The sequence below is a fragment of the Abramis brama genome (assembly GCF_963993115.1).
Source record: "Abramis brama genome assembly, chromosome: 16".
Classification (NCBI taxonomy): Eukaryota; Metazoa; Chordata; class Actinopteri; order Cypriniformes; family Leuciscidae; genus Abramis; species Abramis brama.
This window is the reverse complement of record NC_139978.1, coordinates 15,736,024-15,761,451: the sequence shown is the minus strand read 5'-3', so window position 1 is coordinate 15,761,451 and position 25,428 is coordinate 15,736,024. Positions and strand designations below refer to the sequence as shown.

The 25,428-nt window shown below is 36.1% G+C and overlaps 2 protein-coding genes across 2 annotated transcripts; one reads left to right on the top strand and one right to left on the bottom strand.

The window, feature by feature from the left end:
• Positions 1 to 557: 557 nt before the first annotated feature.
• LOC311098565 (uncharacterized protein) lies at positions 558 to 5,914 on the top strand. Its single transcript, XM_084138810.1, has 5 exons — positions 558 to 780; positions 1,961 to 2,009; positions 2,094 to 2,162; positions 3,747 to 3,831; positions 4,729 to 5,914. Exons 1-5 carry the CDS (start codon positions 709 to 711, stop codon positions 4,781 to 4,783), a joined length of 330 nt encoding a protein of 109 aa, XP_083994936.1. The 5' UTR covers positions 558 to 708; the 3' UTR covers positions 4,784 to 5,914.
• Positions 5,915 to 6,071: 157 nt separating this feature from the next.
• Positions 6,072 to 23,185, bottom strand: npc1l1 (NPC1-like 1). The gene is made up of 19 exons (XM_084138809.1): positions 22,953 to 23,185; positions 20,307 to 21,624; positions 19,472 to 19,736; positions 18,438 to 18,538; positions 18,181 to 18,353; positions 17,966 to 18,094; positions 17,392 to 17,574; positions 16,526 to 16,640; positions 15,960 to 16,225; positions 15,016 to 15,105; positions 14,686 to 14,876; positions 13,908 to 14,035; positions 13,689 to 13,821; positions 13,511 to 13,569; positions 13,013 to 13,163; positions 11,395 to 11,626; positions 11,189 to 11,302; positions 10,919 to 11,081; positions 6,072 to 7,248 (listed from the first exon to the last, which is right to left on the bottom strand). The coding sequence occupies exons 1-19, from the start codon at positions 23,013 to 23,015 to the stop codon at positions 7,034 to 7,036; spliced, it is 4,089 nt and encodes a 1,362-aa protein (XP_083994935.1). The 5' UTR covers positions 23,016 to 23,185; the 3' UTR covers positions 6,072 to 7,033.
• Between the last annotated feature and the right edge of the window lie 2,243 nt (positions 23,186 to 25,428).

Below are 25,428 nucleotides of genomic sequence, written 5' to 3'. Positions count from 1 at the left end.
CACAACTTGTGCTTGCTGCACGCAAGTTATTTAAGGTGTCTCAAGTACATGTCTCAACTGTACACAGTCTACCCTACATTATACAAGTACATTATACATTTTGTACTTTCTTACTTGAGTAAAAGTAAGAAAGTACTAGATTTCCAACGTAATTAAGTATGTAAATGAAATTAAAAATGAAACTTAGTGCAGTAAAAGTACGACATTATGCTTTGGAATGTTGTAAAGTAAAAGTTTTCCATAGAAAAACGAGTTGAAAAATGTAGGCCTACTTAAGCCAAGTAAAAATACTGAACACAAAAGAGCACAAAAGAGGAATTTCAAAAGAGGAATTTAAGACTTTGCAGTTCTACACCATGTCAATTTGTAGCTTTTATAACTCCTTCTGAGAAATATATATTGTTTATATATGTTTTGTAGCATAAACACACTTTTATAGTGTTTATAGTCAAACCCTTTTACTTTGTTATTCTTTAGCCTACCTAATGAATCCGAATGAAAATGAAGTCTGCAAAATAGGGTGAAGAGACTATAGATAAGTAGAGGCGGGTTGTTGCCCCGCCCACTAGATTTATGTACCACGGCCACTTTAAGAGCAAACTCGGAGCGAATTTACAATTTTTTTTATTTTTTTTTTGGAGTCTCTTCGCTCTTTTCACACTGGCCGCCTCGTGATGATCAAGGGAAGACACACACACACGCTGAAACATGTGGACGGAGGTTAGAAACAACAACAACAGCTCTCTTCACGAAGAACCACAGGACCACAGTCTCAAACAGGTAAAGCAAACGCATGAGAAACAATGCAATGCAATACTAAACTATGTTCTGCAGTATGTGTTATACATGCTCCACCTGTTGAAAGGCTTTTTAAAGACAGTGTCTTTTTAAGATGAGGAAAGTAGTACTGTTTCATATACAAAATAGGTCAGTGTATCAGCATAGCTAACCATTTATTTATTTATTTTTTTGTTAGTATTCATTGACATAAAGTTACATTTTGCAAGACAGATGACTGCATTTGCAGCACAGATCAACTGTTGTTTTGAGGAGCGAAACTACTTCTTGGGAAACAGTAAACTCTCTCTCAATCTCTCTCTCTCTCATTTCCTGTCTTCCAGCATGTTTTGGAAACTTTCAGTCATGGCATAGTTTCTTATCTTTGTTAAACACATGCACTAGAGTGCCCTCTCTCTTTGTCCTTTAAAGCCAGCATGAAATCAAAATGGACTATTCTTTTTGAATTTTTTTATTGAATGTTTCAGTATTTATTATTTTAAAAATAATTTTTTCCAAATTCACTTCCCCATGTAATCTTTTCTCAAAATAACTTCCCCTCCCTACTGGAATGACATTTCTTCTCTTCTCTGTTGACACTTTTTTCAGCGCAAGGCCCTACATTTTTTTCTTTTTTGAAACGCACTTGGATACGTTGCAGTAGGGTTAGAAACGACCATCGTAACTTTGTTTCATGCTGACTTTAAGCACATATCACTGCTTGGATAGACAGGCTCTGTTGATACTTTTGACAAATATGTTTAAAATTATGTACACTTGTATTTCATGATGACTACTTCAGCTATATCAGTGGCCTAGACAATTCTGTTTTATTCTACGTGATGGGGCAGGTCCCCCCTCACGGGAGCTGCCATTTTGGAATCACATGACTAGCTACCCGCTTTATCTCCATTAACAGACATGCTCTTATTAATCATGGCAGAGAAATAAATGCTACTTGTGAGAAGGTAATATCGAGAATGATATCTGTTGCTGTCATACAGTTACAGCATATAGGACATTATATCAATGCAATGTAATGTCACTTTATGCTTATTTATTCAACTCCTCCCTCACTCCCTCTATTATGGTATTTAACACCCACTTTTCCCAATTCAGTCGGGTAAAATCAAGCCACACCTATAATTTTCTCACTGAATATCCTGTTCTTTTCTCTCCCCAGATAGTTTCCCAAGTGTCTTCATGGCTCCCCTTCAACTCTGATAGAAATGGTAATGCATTAGTTAGCCTAACCCTAACAGCCTTAATTACATCATGGTGTGCATGCTTTAATGTAATCTTCATTGTCTCCACAGGCTCAGTAACGGCCAGCCCACCCCCTCTTGCTGAGACCCCCGTGAACAGAGAGAGTGGAATCATACCAGGTAGAGTTTCACTCTGATTTCCTGAGGTCACAATAGAGTGCAAAAGTGATCGCCTTTTCAGCTACACTACCATTCAGTCAGTTTTTTTATTAATACTTTTATTCAGCAAGGATGGATAAAAGTGATCATATATAATGTTACAAAAAATCCAGTTTAAATTAATGCTGTTTTTTTTTTTTTCAATATATTAAAGTATCCTGGAATTTCAATGTTGTTAATCATAAGAAATGTTCCTTGAGCAGCAGATCAGCATATTAGATTGATTTCTGCTCGTACATTTGAAGTTGATTCTCTGAGATTTGTTCACCTGTCAGTGATCTGACCTGCCCTTCCTCTTTTATTTCTGTTGTCTTCCTCACTCTCATTCAGTCAGTCTTTGGCCAATTTTCCTCAGTCCTACCATGTTCATTATCTGTTTGTTTACAAAAGAAGTACAGTTATAAATGTCGTCATGTCTTTCTTATCATTATATGTTTTAAAACATACAAGTCCTGTCAAAATACAACCTTAGGGAACATGATTTATCTGACAGCTCTCTTTTCTAATTGCTCTTTTTCTTATGGTTCACATTTTTTTGTTTTTCTCTTCATGTTCCGAGAAGAGTGGAAATCAAGCATGAAATTAATCATTTGATTTCACAACTTGTATGACCTTTTGCCTGAGAAATGCAAGGGGTTTACAGTATTTTTGTAGAAATATCAAACTCAACGAATTCAAAAAAAAAAAAAAAAAACACCATACTGTATGTATACACAACATTTCTAGAGAAATCTCTCTCTCTCTCTCTGTGTGTGTGTGTGAATCGTTATTAAACTTGGAATTTCTGGACAAGGGCAGAATATCAGAGGCTGAGCTGATCATTTGAAATGAGGACATAAATGTTTGTTTTGCAAAATGTTTATGAAAATATAATTCATTGACTACACATAGGTTGGCCCCAGAAGTATTTGGACTCCTATATCAGACTTAAACATTTCAATATTTCATTGCATTCCATAAAAGAGATGAAACCATGCAACTCACCTGGAAAGAAATGTCGCTAGAGCTTGTCTCAGAACTAATATGATTTTGTTTTGTTTCCAATACAAATCTTTCAAATGTATGGAATATGTAGTGTTAAATCATTGCTAAGGGCTGATTTTCCTTTTACCTGCTCACAGGTTTAAACAGGTTTCCATGTCATAACTGGAATTTTCCTCCTCCTCCATGCTTCCTCATTAGAGTATATATCTCTTTAAACACACAGGGTTTATGCCTTTCTATGTCTTGATTCTTAAATAAAAAACACTAATTAAAAATGTTCTTTCTCATTTAGTGAGACCTTCGACCTTTTAGAGGCCTAAGATACGTATATAAAGCAGCTATGATGTTTCATAAACTGACAATATGATATGGAGATGTTTACTAACAGTACCAATGTATCCACTAGGAAGACCAGTGACTGGATTGCAGCCTCTCATTCGGTCACACTCTATATCAGCGTTATCTCATCTCTGCGTACTGTATAAGATCCAGATTATGTGCCTCTTCAAATGTTTTGAAGACTGCAGACAGCGGTTTAACAGGCGTTTGGTGTGTTTGCAGGTGCGATCGCTGCCGCAGTGTTCATAGGCCTTCTGTTAGCCCTCTATGCTGTTCTTTGGAGATGCATGGGTACGCAACCGAAAAGGTATGAACCAGACAAACCTTTCACAAGGTACAAGTGCAATGCTGCGTTTTGTTGTATTTTGTTTAGCATTTTACTTTTTTGTTTTGATTTTGTTTTGTTTTGTTGCAATTTGTTTAGCGTTTTTACTTTTTTGTTGTGTTCTGCTTATTGTGGGGACCGAAGTACCCCAGCCGAAAAGTTGCGAACCAAACAAACCTTTCACAAGGTGCAAGTGCACTGCTACTTTTTTGTTTTGTTGTGTTTTGTTCCATTTTGTTTAGCATTTTACTTTGTTGTTTTGGTTTGCATATTGCTTGCATCTTTTTTTTGCACTCGTAAAGGTACAAACCAAACAAACCCTTAACAAGGTACGAACCAAACAAACCCTTCACAAGGTACAAGTGCAATGCTGGGTTTTGTTGCATTTTGTTTAGAATTTGTTTTTGTTTTGATTTGCTTTGTTGTATTTTGTTTAGAATAATACTTTTTTTTTTGTTTATTTTTTGTTGCATTTTTTTTATTTATTTTTTTAGAATAATACATTTTGTTACATTTTGTTCAGCATTTGACTTTTTGTTGTGTTTTGTTTAGTGTTTTTGTTGCATTTTGTTTTGCGTTGCAGTGTGTGGGGTTCACAAGTAAAACAAATCAACATTATAACATTAAATGAATGTGGCATATTCATTCAAAAACTGTTGTTCTCATTAAAATTTTATGACATTTTGAAATAATATAATTTTCCAGTTTTTTTCAAGTTGTTATACTGATATTTTAAAAAAAAATTCTTTTAAAAAAGAAATGAAAAAACAAAATGTATATTAACTTTAGAAAAAGTAAAGCAGCAGCAATTTCGGATCCACTGTAAAAATAAATAAACAATAGTATTTTAATAACGAATTTTTGTTTTGTCTCTGTTAGGAGGAAAAAAAGAACAAGTTTGAAGGCTCGTGAACAGCGGTCTCTTATGTGCTGACCCCTGGACGGGAAGTCCGCCTGTCTACCAGAGATTCTGAGTTACTGTTCTTAGGTCAGATCTTCTCCTGCTCTGTATCAGCACCCTCATGAACTGTGTTTAGGTCTTAACTCACACTATTTGAGGGAACATTTTGAGGTGCTTCTGTTTTACAGTTCTACATGGTCCTCAACAGATCAATATATGCGGTCTTTCATAAGTCACCCATCAAGTTCTTAATCGGTCTGCTTGGCTGATCACCAGACGTTATCCAATTGGACAGGGGGAGTTACATTTTGGAAAATTGTCTTGATAATGTGGAATTTAGTCATTAAACTGAATAATTTTGTGTATATTATATGTATATATAGAAAATAACAAGCCCACATGTGCTCTTGAGCTACGTATGAATAGTTTACTTGTGTATGAGATATTTCCAGAGTGTATAATGTAGGTGTAGTGATAGGCCACTATGGCACAACACAACAAATGTCCACCAGATGGCAGAGGGCTCTGTGTTTTTTCACTTGATGAAACCAGGAAATCACGGGATGTAGGTTTATCTTCATAGACTTGTGTGTTTTGGGACGTTTATTTTATTGCTGATAGCGCTACGCTAATTAATCCATGGAAGATATAATAAATGTTAAGAGACTAGGCCCTTGTTTTCCTCCAAACTTCCCCTTTGACCATAGTGAACTCTGCACCAGTGAATGAGTGCATGTGTGTGTGTGTGTGTGTGTCTGTGAGTGAGAGAGATTTCCCTTATGCAGCAGTATTGGGCAGAGAACAGCACATTTCTGGGTTAAAGGCTTTGGGATACGTGCTAGTTTAACATAAGAAAAGGGAGTTGCAGATTGCAATTTTTTTTTTATCGCAGGTGCTTTGTTTGCACAATTGCTGTACTGTTACTTTATTTTATTTTTTGTTTTATTTTTTTTATTTTATTTTTCATTGTGAAGGTTGGATTTCCTTTTATTTTGGATGAATTTAAGTCGATACAGTATGGCTCTGACTCTGTGGCTGTATAAAACAATTTTTTCACTGCATAAATGTTTAGTATAGAATGTTATGATCGATATGTACCTGTAAATGTGAACTTTGATATAATGACTTTGCACAATCACATTAAAATCATTTATTAAACGCTTAGCTCTGGTCCTTGATTATATTCTGATTGGTTGAGCTGCGTTCAAAGCCGTTGTAAATTACTCTAGTGTACAAACATACACCAAATAAATATTTTTATGGACTAACCACTCCGCGTTGGGCCTTACAATGTTCTTAATTCACTGTAAACCACTGCTTCATAGGGATTATTGCTTTATTTAATAACAGGCTTAAACATAATACTTGATAGATAGTATTCATGTGAGAAAAGGCAATATTACAGTATAGTTTATTATTTAATTCATATTTCCTGCAACAGAAATATAACTATTTTCATTTAATGTGCCATTTGACAGTGTTTGAAAGTATTACAATCATGTTTTTAAATATTTACACTGTAATACATGTCCTTAAAAATTAAAAATGAAATGCCTCTGAAATGGGTTTGCCTACAATCATACAGTCATAAACTGTCGTAAAAGTGCTTTTTTGTAAGTTTAAACTTTGAATGCAAAGTTGAAATCTATTTAACATTCAATGAATTTTTGCAGAATGTAGAAATACACACAGTGCATTTAATATTACTACAGTAATGCTTACAATACAAGAGCGGACACTCTTTAAACTGGAGTGTTATTTGAGCTACTATGTTATTTGTTATTTATTCTATTATAAACAAGACAATTACTATCATGCAAAAATGACAATATAAAACCTAAACAACAACAACAATTAAATATAACATTCAACAAATATTGCGTAATAAAAAACTAAAATAATTCTCATCTACTGTAGTAATTTCCTTATTTCTAAAACAGTGGAATTGAGCTCCTCATTTGTATCCATATCACTTTGTCTCATATGTGACCTGGGCAAGTCGATCTCGCTCTCGCTCATGAACATCTTCAGAAGGAGACGGACAGGTTGATAGCAGCAATGCTATTGAGAAGCCCACATAAGGAGGTATAGAGCTGAAATACTGTAGCATGAGGTGATTCTGCTTGGAAAGTTTCAATGTGGTTGGTTGTTTTCCCCTCCAATGCTTACATGCAGTAGTGTATGTAATGGCAATCTTATGTCTGCCTTTCATGACTGCAAATTCAGTGTAATAGGTAAATGAACTGGAAGGAAGAGGAAGAGCAGTTTGTAAGAGGTCTTAGGCTACAATATGGCAATATCCAATTGGGTGGGTTCTTGGGTGGTGTTGAAGATAATGTCGGACTTTACTGGACACGAAGGCTCTACGGGGATTTCGCCGTTCGATTTCTCGTGGTTTTCGAAGCTAACATTGTCATATGTGGCTTTGTTGTTGAGCTCCATCTCCTTGGCTTTTTTCTCTTGAATCTGCAGCAGAAGTGCGTTGTTCACACCAGGACCTGAGCAACACAGACATTCAATTTTATTCATTCAAAGTTAATAAAACCGTTCCATTTTGTTTAATCCAAACCTGTTCTAACACACACACACACACACACACACACACGCACACACACACACGCACACACACACACGCGCACACACACACATGCGCACACACACACACGCGCACACACACACACACACATTATATATAAATGTATTTACAGTGAGGAAAATAAGTATTTGAACACCCTGCTATTTTGCAAGTTCTCCCACTTAGAAATCATGGAGGGGTCTGAAATTGTCATCGTAGGTGCATGTCCACTGTGAGAGACATAATCTAAAAAAAAAAATCCAGAAATCACAATATATGATTTTTTAACTATTTATTTGTATGATACAGCTGCAAATATGTATTTGAACACCTGTCTATCAGCTAGAATTCTGACCCTCAAAGACCTGTTAGTCTGCCTTTAAAATGTCCACCTCCACTCCATTTATTATCCTAAATTAGATGCACCTGTTTGAGGTCGTTAGCTGCATAAAGACACCTGTCCACCCCATACAATCAGTAAGAATCCAACTACTAACATGGCCAAGACCAAAGAGCTGCCCAAAGACACTAGAGACAAAATTGTACACCTCCACAAGGCTGGAAAGGGCTACGGGGAAATTGCCAAGCAGCTTGGTGAAAAAAGGTCCACTGTTGGAGCAATCATTAGAAAATGGAAGAAGCAAAACATGACTGTCAATCTCCCTAGGACTGGGGCTCCATGCAAGATCTCACCTCGTGGGGTCTCAATGATCCTAAGAAAGGTGAGAAATCAGCCCAGAACTACACGGGAGGAGCTGGTCAATGACCTGAAAAGAGCTGGGACCACCGTTTCCAAGGTTACTGTTGGTAATACACTAAGACGTCATGGTTTGAAATCATGCATGGCACGGAAGGTTCCCCTGCTTAAACCAGCACATGTCAAGGCCCGTCTTAAGTTTGCCAATGACCATTTGGATGATCCAGAGGAGTCATGGGAGAAAGTCATGTGGTCAGATGAGACCAAAATAGAACTTTTTGGTCATAATTCCATTAAACGTGTTTGGAGGAAGAAAAATGATGAGTACCATCCCAAGAACACCATCCCTACTGTGAAGCATGGAGGTGGTAGCATCATGCTTTGGGGGTGTTTTTCTGCACATGGGACAGGGCGACTGCACTGTATTAAGGAGAGGATGACCGGGGCCATGTATTGCGAGATTTTGGGGAACAACCTCCTTCCCTCAGTTAGAGCATTGAAGATGGGTCGAGGCTGGGTCTTCCAACATGACAATGACCCGAAGCACACAGCCAGGATAACCAAGGAGTGGCTCTGTAAGAAGCATATCAAGGTTCTGGCGTGGCCTAGCCAGTCTCCAGACCTAAACCCAATAGAGAATCTTTGGAGGGAGCTCAAACTCCGTGTTTCTCAGCGACAGCCCAGAAACCTGACTGATCTAGAGAAGATCTGTGTGGAGGAGTGGGCCAAAATCCCTCCTGCAGTGTGTGCAAACCTGGTGAAAAACTACAGCAAACGTTTGACCTCTGTAATTGCAAACAAAGGCTACTGTACCAAATATTAACATTTCTCAGGTGTTCAAATACTTATTTGCAGCTGTATCATACAAATAAATAGTTAAAAAATCATATATTGTGATTTCTGGATTTTTTTTTTTAGATTATGTCTCTCACAGTGGACATGCACCTACGATGACAATTTCAGACCCCTCCATGATTTCTAAGTGGGAGAACTTGCAAAATAGCAGGGTGTTCAAATACTTATTTTCCTCACTGTATATACAATTTTGTTCTCTTTTTCCAAATTCTAACACAATATATACAAAGAAGCACACACAAAAGTGTTTGGTTTGTTCAGGTTTTGGAATTGAATACTAGTGTACTGCATATAGTTTGGACTGTATCATTTTTATTTTTTAACATGATCCCTTTTATATTTCTTCATCAGTTACACTATGTATTTTCTCTTTTCTTACACACTTTATTTGCACTATTTAGATTTAATAATACTGTTTTATTTGTATGTACTGTAGCTCAGCTGCAAGTACAACACAAATGTACAAATATTTTAAAAATGCTATGCTGTGTCTTGAATACAGTTTTTCTAAATTCAAACAGTGGTGTGCTACATTGTTGTAAGATGACCTCTTTAAAATGCATTTAATTCAGCAATTGGTGTCTAGTTATCTCATTTACGCAACCGTTTAGGGTCAGTAAGATTTTTTTTTAAAATAAATTAGTGTTAGTTTTAGTTTTATTAAGCAAGAATGCATGCATTAAATTAACCAAAAGTGAGAGTAAAGATATTTATAATGTTACAAAAGATTTCAATTACAAAATGCTGTTCTTTTGAACTTTCTATTCATCAAAGAATCCTGAAAAAGATTTATCTTGATTTCCACAAAAATATTAAGCAACACTACAGTTTACAACATTGATAATGATAAGAATCGTTTTGAGCAGCAAATCAGCATATTATAATGATTTCTGAAGGATCATTTGACACTGAAGACTGGAGTAATAATTTAGAAAATTCAGCTTTGCCATCGGAGGAATACATTACATTTGATCATATATTCAAAAAGAAAACTGTTATTTTATATTGTAATAACATTTAATAATATTTCGGTTTTACTGTATTTTTTGGTCAAATTAATGCAGCCTTGATGAGCATAAGAAACCTCTTTTAAAACCATTAATGGCCGTCGCCATCTTGGCGGCGCGTCACTCACGGATAACCGAAAATAGGCAAAGAGGCGAGATTAGCTGAGGTGACGTGACGGCTAACAAACAGCAGACAAACGGCTAATAGTGACAGCAGCGGCAATCCACCTGTCACTCAAAGTGGCCACGCCCTTAATTATGCAGAAATTGAAGGCTTGATATAATTTTAATGGATAAGTTATAAAAAAATCCACCCCCCTCACAGTTGTCTTGAAGGGCAAAATCAGCTATATAGACCAAAACCACTTTGTACAGGGCTGTAAACATGTTTTCTGCTGTAAAGTTGGGCATATTAACATGGGATTGACTAACGCTATCTCACGACCAATTCGTACGAATTCGTCCGACCTCACTCGTACGAATTTATACGATTTGTCTAAACCCACGTGATGGGTAGGTTTAGGGGCGGGGTCAGGGGTAGGTCATTCGTATGAATTCATACGAATTGGGCAATTCGTAAAATATGTACGATTTAGCAAAAATCTTACTAATTCGTACGAGTGAGGTCGGATGAATTTGTACGAATTAGCCACCTCGTAGAATTCATACGGATTGCCATGAGATCAGGCTTGGATTGACTCTCTTTTGGAGCCTGTCTCTAGAGGCCAGTCAGTGAATTGCAGTTTAAGTCACTTCCATGTTGGATTCAAGAGAGAGACCGCAAGGTTGCTGCTAGGTCCTACTCGACCCGTTCCAAGCTTGTTTCAAACTCGATTTCGGGAAGCGGACGCATTAACAATGATGATAAAGACCCTAGTCTCCAGCATCAGTAGCTACCGTGCCTCTTGAAGCCAGGTGAGTCTGAACATAGCCTTTGTTTAGAATTAGAATTAGTCTTTTTGAACTTGATTAAGCACCAATGACATAAAGACTGATTATGTAGTTATGCGCTTGCAGTCATTTTTGCAACATACCGAAGAAACTGAGCAGAACAGGCAGAAATATGAGGCCATGGACCATGCCGAGTAGAGTGATGACCAGATTGAGTCTGAAGAAGAAGATCTGGATGAGCTGGGCTTTAGCAAATGCCAAAACTATGATTCCAGGTAGGTTGGTCATTGCAACTCCAGCAAACACCTGGAAAAGAGAACATAGACATATGTAATGGCACCACAACTAGACTGGAATAGCATAGCTGAGCACAGATTCATCAAGTCTAGCATCTTTGTTGTTCTGGTACTCACAGCACTGCCCATGTTCGCTGTGGCTTCCTTTGCTCTTTCCACCTTTGTGTGGGCAATGCTGAGAGCAAATGAGCGTGTTATATGAGATACAAACTCCACCGATATACCAACAGCCTGCAAAACAAACCGTGCGTTAATAATGTCAGGGATTGCTAATGACACTGTCATTGGTTTTATGAAATGCAAACATTCTCCGACACACTCACAGTCACAAGGTTAATAAGCGACACAGCGTTGAAATCGATACTCCACAACGTCATGACGCCAACCGTATCCACAGTGATCATCACTATGGTGAGCAGGTTCAGAAAGCCTGATCTCAAGTCCATGCCGAGCAGGATGCAACACACAACGAATGTGGGGAGAAGACACAAGGCAATGTTGAACAGACCCTCATTCACGATGGTCAGGTACTGTTCGTAATACACGTACGTCACACTGCGAAATGAAAGATCACAGAGTCAGGGCACAGAGATTTTTGAACCTGGTTCTTCTTGTGCATTTAATGAAAACTTTAACGCATGTCTTTTACTTGTATTAAGAACTAAGAACTTTTTTTTCTTTGGCCATATTTTATCTTGGACACCCTTGTGAAAGAAGTACACTTTAGCATACTTTTAAAAAGAGCTGTTATTATGGATATGATATACTTTAAAAGAATAATATTAAGTGGGAACTAAATGTAATTTTTGCACAATTAACTGCATGCCATTTACTTAATGGCAACATAGTTTAAATGTATATTACAATGCAATTAGTTGAACTTAAGAATGCTTTTTGACATTCTTGAGTAGGACTTAAGAACATCTTTAAATGCAATTTCATAATTACTTATTGTCTCTGAAATATGGTTAAAGTGTACTGCCGAATGTACTGACAAGCATTTATGCAAACTAAAATATATTTTAATGTCATTTCTAATGAAATATGTATGTCATGTATTTATAAATACACATTTGTAATAATGAAGTTGCAATTTAGTACATTTAAAATATTTTTTAACTTTAAATGTAATATTGAATAACATACTACAGTTAAAATTTAAATCAAGTACTTTACATGTGCTTTACCATATGTTTGTAAACATCAAAATAAGTGTACAGTACTTCTTTAAAGCACCACAAAAAAAAAACAATGATTTAAAATGTACTTTAAAGTAAAGCTTTTAATTTGTCATTATTACAAGTGCACTTTTTAAAAGTGTATTTAATTGTGTCAAGTAACAGTCATGAAAGTTGAAAAATCTCTTTAAAGTACACTTGAGAGGCCTTTTATTTCATTAACAATATATTAAAAGCAAGTAGAGTTAGTTAAAAATATACTATGAAGATCTGAAGTACTCTACAAGTGCACATTCAATATAATTAGATAGGGCACCAAGTGAGCCACCAATCACCACTCAGAATTTACGCATATATCACTTTTCATGACTTTTAACACGAAGGAGGAAATGGCTCAGAAAAATTAGGAAAAAAAGACATTTATTTTAATAATAAACATAATGAGTGGTATTGCTGTTTTCATTGATTTCATTAATGCCACCAGCACATATCTGTTAACATCTCAAAAAAGAGATGTGTTTTAGGGTTTCATGACCCTTTCAAATAGATGCGTGACATCCCTGTTCTATCCTGGAAATGGAAGAAATGTATCAAGTAGCTCAAGGATTTCGTGATGTAGTTTTGCAATTTATGAAGTAGCTCAAGGACGCGTTATCATTCAATAACATTACATTTCCTGATTATCGCTTCTTATCTTATCCCGTAGAAGAAACAGCAAGGGTGAGGATGGTAAGATAAGGGAGGATTAGAAGACGACACCTACGTGTAAGGGAAGACCTCAAAGTCAGGAGAGGTGCCGGGGATTTGCCTCATGGTCAGCGTGATATTACGCGCCAGTTCTCTGACCATTTTCAGCGCAGCCGTGTACTCCTGCGAGTTGACCAGAGGAGTGTGGTAGGCCATGAACCGAGAAGCTGTAAATGGAAAGATGTCATGATAAATTGTGAATAGACTGAAACACTTAAATGTGTCTTAAATGAGCTGTTTGTAGGCCTTAAAAACCTAGAAAAGAATTAGCAGTTTTCAGTTTATGAGTAAAATAGAGTCTGTGGCTTCGTCACATTTTATTCTATAACAAATTACAGTCATACCTCAAACATTGTGAACAATTCACCAAATAAGGGCTTCAACTACCATAAGGATGTGAGTTGACGTGTATAACGAATTGAGAACTGTTGTAGCCATTGTAGCTTAGCGTCTTTTTAGCTTTTAAAAAAACGACAGTTTCAAAATGTTACATGTACAAATTGATGTATCTCACCTATTACTTCCCCAGTTTCATTGTCTCTAATTACAGCTTTATCATAAGCTCCCAAACCACTGTAAATGAAATAAAAACATTTTTAGTAAATACGCTATAACCATGGACGTGTTTTATTCTAAACATTCAAAGCTTCTATTCAGTCCTTCAGATGACCAGATGTAGTAGCATTTCTTACCCTTTTGGACACTGAAGGTCAGGTCTGTTGCTCAGAAAGTCTGGCAGGAATCTGTAAAACTCTTCAACACTAGGCCGCAGAACCCCATCTTCGGGGTTTTTCATGCACTTCTCGGTACACGTAAAAAAACCCGCTGTCAAAAAGTTTAAAATTTACATTTGTTATACATAAACATAAAAGCTTTAATAGTTAACTGGTAATTTATACATAAACACTTACTCTCATTGGCAGGACAAAATGTTCCATTGTTTGGGCCAGTTGTATAGATACGACAACATTTGGATCCAGGGTTCAGCCAATCAATATAATCATCCACCCAGGAGGATGCTGGGACAGCCAAATAAGATCTAGAGCAATCAGCGAGATTGTGATTTTGTGAACTTGAACTCCTCGTATTTTGTAAAAATGTATGTGTGTAATGAAGCAGCACAACTATTTTCAATATTTTTAATGATTAATTAAGTAATGATTCTGAAAATTCAGCATTGCCATCACAAAAATATATTAAAATGGAAAAAAAACAACAAATAGAAAAGTTGTTATGTTTTACTGTTTTTTGATCAAATAACTGCATCCTTGGTAAGCAAAAGAGACTGAAAAATCTCAACACCCAAACTTTTGTATGGTAGTAAAGCCATAGCTCATAATTTATCTGGCTCTTTACCAGTATTATAAAGATCTTTATCTCTATTCTAACATTATAATTAGAATGACTGCAGAGGCAGTATTCAAAGAATACTAAGAGGTAGAAGTGATAAAGCTTTTTTGTCATAGTCATTTCATTGTATAATTCTCAAACACTAATAATAGTATCTTGCCAGGACCGTGTCACTGTGGACTTTCAAGATCGATAACACAAATCTGTAAGTTCAAGGTCTGATGTGATGCAAAGTAAGGTAAAGAGTAGAGGAGTGCAGAACACCAAATCACATTTTTAGTTCACTGAAAGCAGAAAGACTTATAGTGGAGATATAAAGGGGAGATATATAGTGCTCACCGGTCAGGGTACTCAGTGGCGTATCGGATCTTCTGGGTAAAAGAGAACTGGTCACATCCCACACTAGAACACACTGCATTTAAGCCCTCCGCACTGGTGAAATTGAACCCTTTGGTCGTGATAAAATACGTCGGCACGCCAACCTCAAAATACTTATTGAGGTATGCGAAGTAGTCCAACATGTAGGAATCCTGGTAATATTTACACACAGGGGAAGAGAGAGACAACACGGTAACTAATTATTGAATAACTGAAAGTGTTTTTAATTGGCATTTTGGCATATTTGCTCATGTATTTTTATTGGTGTGTTAAATAAACTTCTGTACTTACAGTTGGCATGGACAGTTCCTGATCTAAGCCCACTTTTACATTGAACAAGAGGAACACAGAGGCACAGAACATCACAAGGAACACCACCATCTAAGAGAACAAGACATCATGATATTAAACTATTACTAATTGTATTATATAAAAGCATGTAAAGAACAAAAAAAACACACACCATACCATCTTTTTTTTTGAAAGATATGCATGAAATTCTAGTGTTTTAAACAATGGACACTTGTTTTACTTTTTTAATTTACATTTATACTGGAATAAAATGTCTGATTCCTTTATTCTGTTAAGGTTGATTTCATATTTTTATGTAGCCTAAAAATAGTAAAATGAAATGAATGAACATTTTGAGAAAATTATAGCTTTTAATAACTTTTATTAGTGGGCAAAATTGTTGGTTGTGTTGGAAATCAGGCCAAGGACAGCTGAGGAACTTGTAAAATGTATATAAATTATAAAACTTTACTTAAAGCCTTTATATATGATTCATTATAAAAGTATTTTAATGCATTAATTATGTCTTGTATGGTCAATATAAATAATTGTAACCACAGTTATAATACATATATATTCATTGTTAAACCTTTAGAAAGCATTAAAACACGACAACCACTTTCAGATGTAACAAGGAATCTGCAAATATAAAAATAATGATTGCTTTATGAAAAGATTTAATGCATTATAAAGTATATTATGAATACCTTTATAATGCATTATACATAAAGGCTTTAAGTGTTAACACAATATTTTTTTACAAGTTGTTTAATTTTATATCTTTATGATGAATTTTCATATTTTATGACTGAAAGTCTAGAACTGGGATAAAGGTAAATCCATTGAATATATAAATAAAAGACATTTGAAAAGTAGCAATTGTAATAAAAATCATAAAATGACTGTAGTTAAAGAAACCATAATACTGTAAAGTAGGAACGTACCACTATTACCCTGCTGACAGGGTTGAGCAGTGCAGGGGCGTAGTATTTTTTCATTAATGGGAGCAGGATGCCCTGGTTGGGTTTGGATGGGTGTGGAGTTGTCACAGTAACACAGCAAGCTATCTCACAGCGGTTTGCATCTTGTCGTCGAGCATCAAGTGAGAGCAGAGCCACAAAGGCAGTCATCTGTAGAATGAAGTCCATGAGCACAGCCAATGCCGCGTATTGGGCAAACGACTTCACCGCCGGCATAGTGCTCAAAGCACCTGTAAAGAGACAATGAGGGTGTGTTTACTCGTACATGGAATTAATCTGAACCCATTGACTGCATTATATATGACTCATTCAAAGTACATTATTGCCACTATACATCAATCATATCTCTATTTAATTAGGGTGGTACATATCTGATGCTTTATGTTTCGCTGACATGCACATGTGAGTAAAGTTCAGGCAATTTAATAAATGTTCCTCGTTTCTATCAATAATTGTATAAAAATACAATTTCTCTTGTTCTTGTGTTTTATGGGATGAATCAGAGTTAAAGATTAGTGGGAAATTCTCACCCAGGAAGAAACAAACAGATTCAGACAAACTGCAAAGGAGCATGCTGGGAGCCACATTTCCAAGAACTCTCCCGATATGTTCCTCCCTCTGCTCTCCTGGTCTGCGCATATCTCTCTGATTGAGATTCAACATGGAAAAGACAGAAAAAAAAAAAAAAGCGTGGTTTATGAAGTTATAGTCAGTAGTGGAGACAAAGTAATATCTTCTATTTCTAATATATGTATGCATGTATATATATTTATGCATGTATGTGTATGTATATGTACTGTATATTTATGTATATGTATGTGTATTTGGATGGATGGATGGATAGATGGATGGATATACACTACCATTTAAAGGTTTGGGGTTGGTAAGATTTTTTTAGATTATTTTTGTAATGCTCAACAAGGTTGCATTTATTTGATCAAAAACAGAATTGCGAAATATTATTAAAATTCAAAATAACTGTTTTCTATTTGAATATTTAACAATATAATTTATTCCTGTGATGGCAGAGCTGAATTTTCAGCATCATTACTCCAGTCTTCAGTGTCACATGATCCTTCAGAAGTCATTATAATATGATGATTTGATGCACAATAAATATGTTATATTATTATCACAGTTTAAAACTGTTGTACTGCTTTTTTTGCACATTTATTTTAATTGAATGTATCCATGCAGAATAAAAGTATACATTTCTTTAAAAAACAGAAACAAAACCAAACCCCAAACATTTGAACGATACTGTATAAAACTAAGAACTGTAAAAGAAGTCTGTAAGTGAAATAAAGTGATTTGATTCACCATTTAAAGCTGGCCCCTAGAAAGTATGTCAGAAAGATAAGTTACAAAGAAAAACAGAATGAAGAAAGAAACATACCTGATATTCTAAAACCAAAATGAAGATGTTATCAGCTCCCACAGCAAGCACGAGGAAGGGCACCACCTGCAGAATGACCAGTGAGGACGGAACCCCAATCCAGGCATAGAAACCCATTGAGGCCAAGACAGAGCAGCCGACGACCAGAATACCACCCAGTCCGACCAAGAACTTTGAGTCTACCTAAGAAGACAACCATACAACCATGGTTTGTAGAAGCAGCATTAGAATATATTTAATTGTCAAACTATGGATAGTTTATCTGAAATACTTTTGGAAAGTGGAGATAAACCTCAATCTATAAACTAAGCTTATTACCTCCATACTATATCAACTGAGAAACAAATGTGAAATATTTGGAGAAAAAGTCATTAAAAACGGAAAATATTTAAAATATAGGTATGTGACTTAGTTTTTGAAATCCAGAATGTATCATTTGAATTGCTCAGAACAGTTTATGTTGAGTTTCCATTAGGCCTTCATTTTGAGAAAATAAATGCTTCTTCCTTTATTCCCTGTTATCAGAAATTAGGAAATTCCCAGTAAGCTATTAACCACTCCGTTACTCACTCACCAGGATACGCTTCCAGGACGAATATTCCCCAAGAGCCACAGCAATGTAGAGGAAGATGACAGCATAGCTTATCATGAATATGGGGATATCCTCTGCAGTCGTTCTGTTAATCTCATCTTCCAAAGACCTCTGAGGAGCACCAGATTGTTCGATTATGAGACTGTTAAACACTGGCATCTTTGATCTATACAGCATATGGTCATCCAGAATCTCACCTCAGCCATGTAGGCAAATGTGAAGTTTGTGCTTGTGTTTTTCTGATATTCCTGGACAATTTTGAGGAACATGCTTTCCCACTGTTGAACCACCTTAAATTTAACGTCGGATCGTGCGTAATTGTTCAGGGAGAAGGTGAGGATCAGGGCCTCAGCAATGGTGTATGCCTCATCTGAAAATGTAATGGAAAGCTGAACGTCAGCTCAGTAAATCTTTAAACAAAGATGAGATGCTAGCAGACAGTTTTGTGCCTTACCCTCATATCCTCCTACAGCCAGGAAGGGGAAGACAGGACCGCCATAGTCTGCCATGCAACTCATGCCAAGAGCTGTGATGTCTTTAAATGATAATGGAGAGCTGTGGGCGAGCAGAATGTAATTATGTTATGTGTGATATTGTTTGGAGTTACTTTGTCTATTTTTGCGGCAACAAAAAAACATTGTTTCTAAAAGAAGCTCAATAGGTGCTGTTTCATTCCTGAATGATTCAGTGATTTTGAATGATGAAATTGGTTGAGCGAACGATTCAATGACTCTCTCATAAAGTCTTCATTCGAAATACCATACTACTCTTATTATTTATTTTATATTATAGTAGTAGTATGCTATATAGTAGCCAGTCTCTGGCTTCAACGAATATGCATGCTATATAGACTTAACTATACTATATAGTTGGCAAAAACAGTATATAAAAGAGTAGTGTTCAAATTCACAGTAGTCATAAAACACAAAGTATGCCATGAGGCCATAGAAGAGGATTAGTGACACAACTAATTCTGGTAGGTCAGATGACAATGACAATATAAGGAAAGTAGTATTTCATCCATTTGGATTACATTCATACACATTCTTACTAAAACATTTATTTTTAAAAACTTATTTAAAAGAAGTACCTACTCAGAGTATGCGAGTATGTCATAAAGACTGTGACTGAATTCGGAGTAGCATACTAGCATATATTAGTTATATTAATATAAAATATTTTATATTGTAGTAGTAGTACGTATTAGCTTAAGAGAAGAGTATGCTACAGAATTCTGAATTGAACCAGTTCTTATTTCGTTCCTGAATGAATCATGTATTTGAATCAATCGGTGAGCAATAATGATTAAATGACTGACTCATAAAGAGTCAGTTGATGCAGTTTATGATGTAAACTGCAGAAAGTCCCAGCATTCAAAAACATGAAAAGTCCCAGTGCTTGAAACAACAACTTGTTCAGTGGAACTTCAAAAACCTGGAAATGTTCCTAAGGTAATGTAACAACTACAGATATGGACATGTGACTTACTTTACACAGTAGATGAAATGGTCCCTCCAATCCACCTCCTTAGTCACGCCGAGCTCGGTCATGTTTGCTTTGGCGTTTAGGTTGTCCAAGCTATTTTGGAAGTACTGCGGTAGACTGTTGACAGCACAGTCTGTTAAAGAGGGGTTGTCTGGATTGAGTGGCGCATAGCAAACATCTTTAAGGCTTGCAGTTCGGTTTAGATCATCTGACCAGAATTCAATTGCCTGGATTTTCTGCTGAAGCTCCAGCAGCTCTATGATCAAATCTGTGAGAAAGAAACATACTTATAGAAACAAATATAGTAAGCCTATATTTGAATGACTGAAACCTAAGATTCAGGAGAACAGAAAATTCTCAAAAATGAAAGCATTGCTACATAAAACACTCATTAGGACTGCTTGAGGCTAAGGCTACACATCCCAACTTCACAGTGGTTATTCCAATTGTGAATGGATTATATACAGAAAGCTATGAGCAAAAACTTTTTCCAGTGATATTCTCACCGGTGAAGTACAGTATGCTGGACTTTTGCAGTCATGTGGTACAATGGACTGCAAGCTCACATTCAGATCTATCTCCATTCAATCAACAACTGATGGATAGAACCCATCCTACACCTTTTTTCTTTTTTCGATAATCCATTGTACATTACAATACGGAAGAGATCTGTCGCTACTTCTCTAGATCTAAATAGTATGCGTAATACTTTTGACACGTTTCACAATGAGTTCATTTTTGACAACCTTATTGGTAATCACAATTCTTTTTTTTGATTGATTGTGTAGCCATCAAACTAATTATTTTGACTAACAAGTGAAACAACAGGAAGTTTTACCTTTAGAGATGATGCCACTGAAGTTCTGTTTGCCAAAGAGTAAGGAGTCATAGTAGTGGCTGGGCCGGTCTGGAGCGGTCAAGATCAGCTGATTGGTGCGGTAAAATGGATCAAAATGTGTATCATGGAAGTCCTTCTCACGCATGGCACGACTTTGGGGTGCTGACCAGAGCTGGACAGGATCTGTGGTCAGTTCTATGTCTTTTATTCCCACTGTGAATACTATCACAACCACAAGGCAGACCGGAAGCACAAACTGAGGATACCGTGCCATAATCGTTCCCCAGGTCTGGAAAAGAGACCCTAGGAAGTCCTGAGTGGCAAGACTGGCTCTGTCAGAGCACGTAACATCTTTAGGACTGATTTTATGGTTAATCTCATTTTCGTTTTGGTCCGTGGTGCTCTTGTCCTTCCGAGCGCTCCTTGACTTTTGGTAGTAGGTGGTGCACTCTAAAACTACGTAACACATAAAAAGGAAAAAGATGCAGGCAAAGACTGTGATACAGATGACAAGGACGCCGTTAAGTCTACCAATCATGAATGGTTTTGGTAAAGGTGGTGGCGGTGGTACAGCTGGACAAGATTGCTCACAGTCCTGACAGGAACAGGCCTCACCCCCTGTAGGTGTCATCTCGTTGCAATTCAATGCTCTTCCTGCAAACGGAAACGCTCCTTGTGGGAGTCCAGCGGTCTGTCCTTCTGGCAAGAGCCTGAAATTAATATCCAGAGGAGCCAGTCCGTTGCTTGAGTCACCCTGGAAATCTAACCAGCGTTGCGGTGTACACAGAGTCGCACCATAGCGGCCACACATCGTGGCAATAGCGAACCCTCCGGTGGCTGGGATTCGTACATTTCTGCAGGATCTAAACGAAGCATCTGAGAAGTTGGTGGATATGTAAGCCTCGTAACCTACCACAGCTTCCTTGACAATGCCAGATGGCTGCATGATGTTCGCAGTTTTGGTGATTGTTAACAACTGACTTTGGTTGGGACTGCAGGTGGTGGCACAGTGGAGATGTGCAAAGTTCTCTGCGCAGGATGGGCATCGGATCAGCACGGCTTTGGACAGCGTCAGGCTGCTCTGTAGAGCTGTGAGCTGCCTGATGGAGCAGCAGCCCAGTGTTTCACCATCACCGTTGGCAAACATTGGGCATACAGATTTGAAAAGTGCATAGTGGTCTCCCGTCACATTAACGGCTTTTCTGTAGTCCTTACAGGGTACCCTAGGGGGAATAAGAGACCCCACCACACCAGGGTTTTTGCCACAGTCCTCATAAAACGAACAGTAGCCTGGTTCATGCTGAGCACCGGTGAGAACCTGCAAAAGACAGAGATATAACATAGATAGGGATGTAACAATATGTAGTTTAGTCAAGTGTCTTATACAGTAGATCTGTATCGAATCTTTAGCACTCAGAACTCTACAATAAGGATTTTTCCTGCTGAGTTCAGTTTCTTGCCTGCATTTACATCAAAGATTTTTCAATGTTTTTGAAAGAAATCTCTTATGCTAAAGTCAAAATGTAATTACAATTTAAAAGAAATGTTTTAATATAATGGTAAAGCTGAATTTTTAGCATCATTACTCCAGTCTTCAGTCACATGATCCTTCAGAAATCATTCTAATATGCTGATTTGCTGCTCAAAAAACATTTATTATTATTATCAATGTTCGAAGCAGTGTTGCTTAATTTTTTTGTCGAAATATTTTTTTCAGGATTCATTGTATTATATATAAATATATAAAGCAACAGTTTAATTTAATACATCCTTACTGAATAAAAGTATTAATTACTAACCACAAACTTTTGAATGGTAATGTATTTATTTATTTTTTTTTTATTCAAAAAATGACAATGAAAGGAAATTAAATGTTTTCTTTACAATTTGTAACAAATCATTTTCAGAAGTATCTACACTCTGGCTCACACACATTCCACAGTGAGAAAAAGTGTGGATGTGATCAAATGTGCTATTTGTTTCATATTCACAAAAATGGATCCACAAATAAATCTAAAGTGATTCACAAAAATTACAAACAAATACACAAATAAATCAAATGAGATTACCAAGCATACATTGATAAATGTATTGTGTTTCATGCAAACAGATTTTAAACTTTTGCAAATGCCTCTGACCAATCAACCAATCATATTTTGTACCACAGTTATAGCAAGAAAACTTTTAATGAAGCTAGAGGTGGCGGAGTCTGGATGGGTATCGTTGGAAAAAGCATAACGCCAACTGTTCTGAATTTAATGATAACCAGAATCCATCAGCAAAAACCATGGGCATGAATGTTTAAACGTGGAATTATCATTTTTCATTTATAGACAATATTCATTCTCCACATGCTGACAGACGATTTTGTATGGTCAAAATTCCAGACATATTTCAATATCTCATTATTATGAAATGCTTCACATTTATTTGTGGATCAATTTTCTACTTCGGAAAATGAAACAAATAAGTATGACCTCAACTTATACTATTGATCCCTATCCTGCATATAAAGGAGACTTGTGGAAGACAAAACTCTTCACTTTGCTATTTCAATATTTAAAGCAGCCCGTTTCAGATATTTTGTAGTATGATTCTGCCATTCAGATGATTTAGATATACAAAATATGACAAGTGAAGACTTACCACGCAAACAGCAAGTGACAACAATGTAACGGACCATTCCCAGCCCTTTCTTTGGGAATACATTTCTCTTCCTAAGTCTTTGCTTTTCTGTGTATGAGGAGTGTTAGTTCCAGTGGAGAGATGAAGGCAGGAGGACGTCAGGAGCTTCGGGTAGCTCTACCTCTGCCTGTGCTGATACTGTAGAGTAAGACAGGGGGAAATGAAAGCCTTCCTCACTCTCATTGGATGAATATAAGTGATACTGGTGATGACCAGAGTCTTATCTGGCCTGATGTTTAAACCACCAACCAGAATGGACAAAAGCCAATCCAGCTCAATGATCATTAACTAGATGGGCAGACTAAACCAAAGGTGTGTTACAGATGCAATGGAACTTAGAAAGAACAAAACACACCCATCAAAATCTGATAACCACCCGGTGACTCTCATTAATAAAGTGCATGAAACTATGGTCTGAGCAACTGCAAAACAACTACAATTTTATTTCCCCTTTTCAGTGGGGTGAATCATATTTGTACACAATGTGTGACATAAAATTATGTCCTTCCAGTGCTTGCTATTTTATTTTTATTTTTTATTAAAAAAATACTTTTTTTCTTGCAGTGACATCACATAACCATTTATTGGTAGAGAGTCTAATGAAAGACATTCAATCAAGACCTCTGGAGTTTCATCAGTGCTGAAAAACAGGTAATGTAATATTTACAGTATGACAAGACTAAAGAAGTTTAATGGTTTTGTGTGGCCATGAAATCACAATTGACCATTTCATATTGTTTTTTTTCATACACTTATTTTTTTTTTGTATTTGGTATTGTACACTACCATTCAAAAGTTTGGGGTCTGTAAAATATAATGTTTTTGAAAGAAGTCTCTTATGCTCACCAAGGCTGCATTTATTTGATAAAAAAAAAACTTTTTTTCTATATTAATATATTATAAAATGTAATTTATTCCTGTGGTGGTGAAGCTGCATTTTCAGCATCATTACTGATTTGATCCTCTTTTGTGTAAACAATTGTTTTTTTGTTTGTTTTTTCAGAATTCTTTCTTTGATGAATATAAAGTTCAAAAGAACAGCATTTATTTGAAAAGTAAATATTTTGTAACATTATAAATGTATTTACTGTCACTTTTGTTCACTGAACAAAAATGCATTAATTAAAAAATAATTCATTGGACAATAATTTTAATTGAATTAATTATATGCCATGTCTCTTGAAGCTGACCACTTATGGCATTACTTCTAAGCAGAAGCTTTAATATAATTTAAAAGTAAGCTATATAATTATTTTAACAATGGTTATTAGTTATTTGGTAAGAAGCTTAATCGCTTTTGTTGTAGCATTCCTCATTTAAAATGCCTTCAAATGAAAGTGTTTGCTAAAGGAATAAATGTAAATGTAAAAGGTATAAGGGGACAATGCAAAATAAACCAAATAGATTTTAAAAAAATCAACAAATGACAACAACAAAGAGAGAAAGTAGAATAAAACTGGAGGTGTTTGGAGGAACAGAGTACATGTAGGCTACGTACAAGTATGCAGCAGTTCACTACATCGTGCAACATGTGATCTGTTTGGAAGAAATCTATCAGCAGAATTATTTTGTAATCTATCAGTTTTCAGGCATCACACTGGTTTTTGCTAGTTCTTGTAACATTTATAATTTCAAAGAATTTCTTATTTTTTTCATTAATAAAAAGGGGTTAAATTAAGTAATGTCATGGTAAAAACATGGTAACATTCAACACTTAAAAAAAAAAAAAAAAAACTGTGCATTCACTCATTAATGAGAAGTTACTGATCAGATGGTTTTAGTTCAAAAATATTAAGTTATGTTTTATAAGCTTATATTCCACAGGGTCCAAACAGACCAAGAAATGCAACAGAAACATAGCCTAGTTTTTATTCTTTTATTTTTATGTATTACAAGGGACAGGCACGTGCACAGGTAGGGCTCAACCTGTGCAGCGCACATTCCCTTTTTGCCCTTAAACTCCGAAGTGCCCTTTTTTTTGGTGGTGTTTTTATTTTATTTTTTATAAATCAATGCTTTTGTTCACCCTTTACGTCTGTCTGTCTGTTTTACAAATATTTAGCCTAAGAAAGTTTTTAAAAAGAGCTTGTGTAAATCTTGTTCGATCCTCAAACTGTCAGTAAACCTGATAACTCCGCCCCCTCTATGCCGCACAGCAGACAGCAGCTGAAGGTTTGCAAGGGTAAACAAATATCTTGTTGTTTGAATAAGTACTAAACACTATGTCTATAAAGGCTCATATTTTATTTATTTGATGTCTGACTGAGACATGTGAGACCTGAGAGAGAGGTCTAGCATTTGCCATAGTCATAGCCAATACATAGCCTACACTTAAATAGCCTGTGCATACAGTAGCATTATCATCTTTTATAAAATGAGATTTTGGCCAAATGTATTTTACAACAAGAAAAACTGAGCGCCCATATAGCTATAACAA

Bases quoted from the DNA above. Each gene is read 5' to 3' on its own strand.
- LOC311098565 (XM_084138810.1), top strand. From the start codon at position 709: ATGTGGACGGAGGTTAGAAACAACAACAACAGCTCTCTTCACGAAGAA. The intron at 781-1,960 runs GTAAAGCAAACG...TTCTCTCCCCAG, and splicing joins AGGACCACAGTCTCAAACAG to ATAGTTTCCCAAGTGTCTTC. The intron at 3,832-4,728 runs GTATGAACCAGA...TGTCTCTGTTAG, and splicing joins ATGGGTACGCAACCGAAAAG to GAGGAAAAAAAGAACAAGTT.
- npc1l1 (XM_084138809.1), bottom strand. From the start codon at position 23,015: ATGTATTCCCAAAGAAAGGGCTGGGAATGGTCCGTTACATTGTTGTCA. The intron at 16,641-17,391 runs GTATGTTTCTTT...AATCTCAATCAG, and splicing joins TTTTGGTTTTAGAATATCAG to AGAGATATGCGCAGACCAGG. The intron at 14,036-14,685 runs GTGAGCACTATA...TGATTGCTCTAG, and splicing joins GCCACTGAGTACCCTGACCG to ATCTTATTTGGCTGTCCCAG.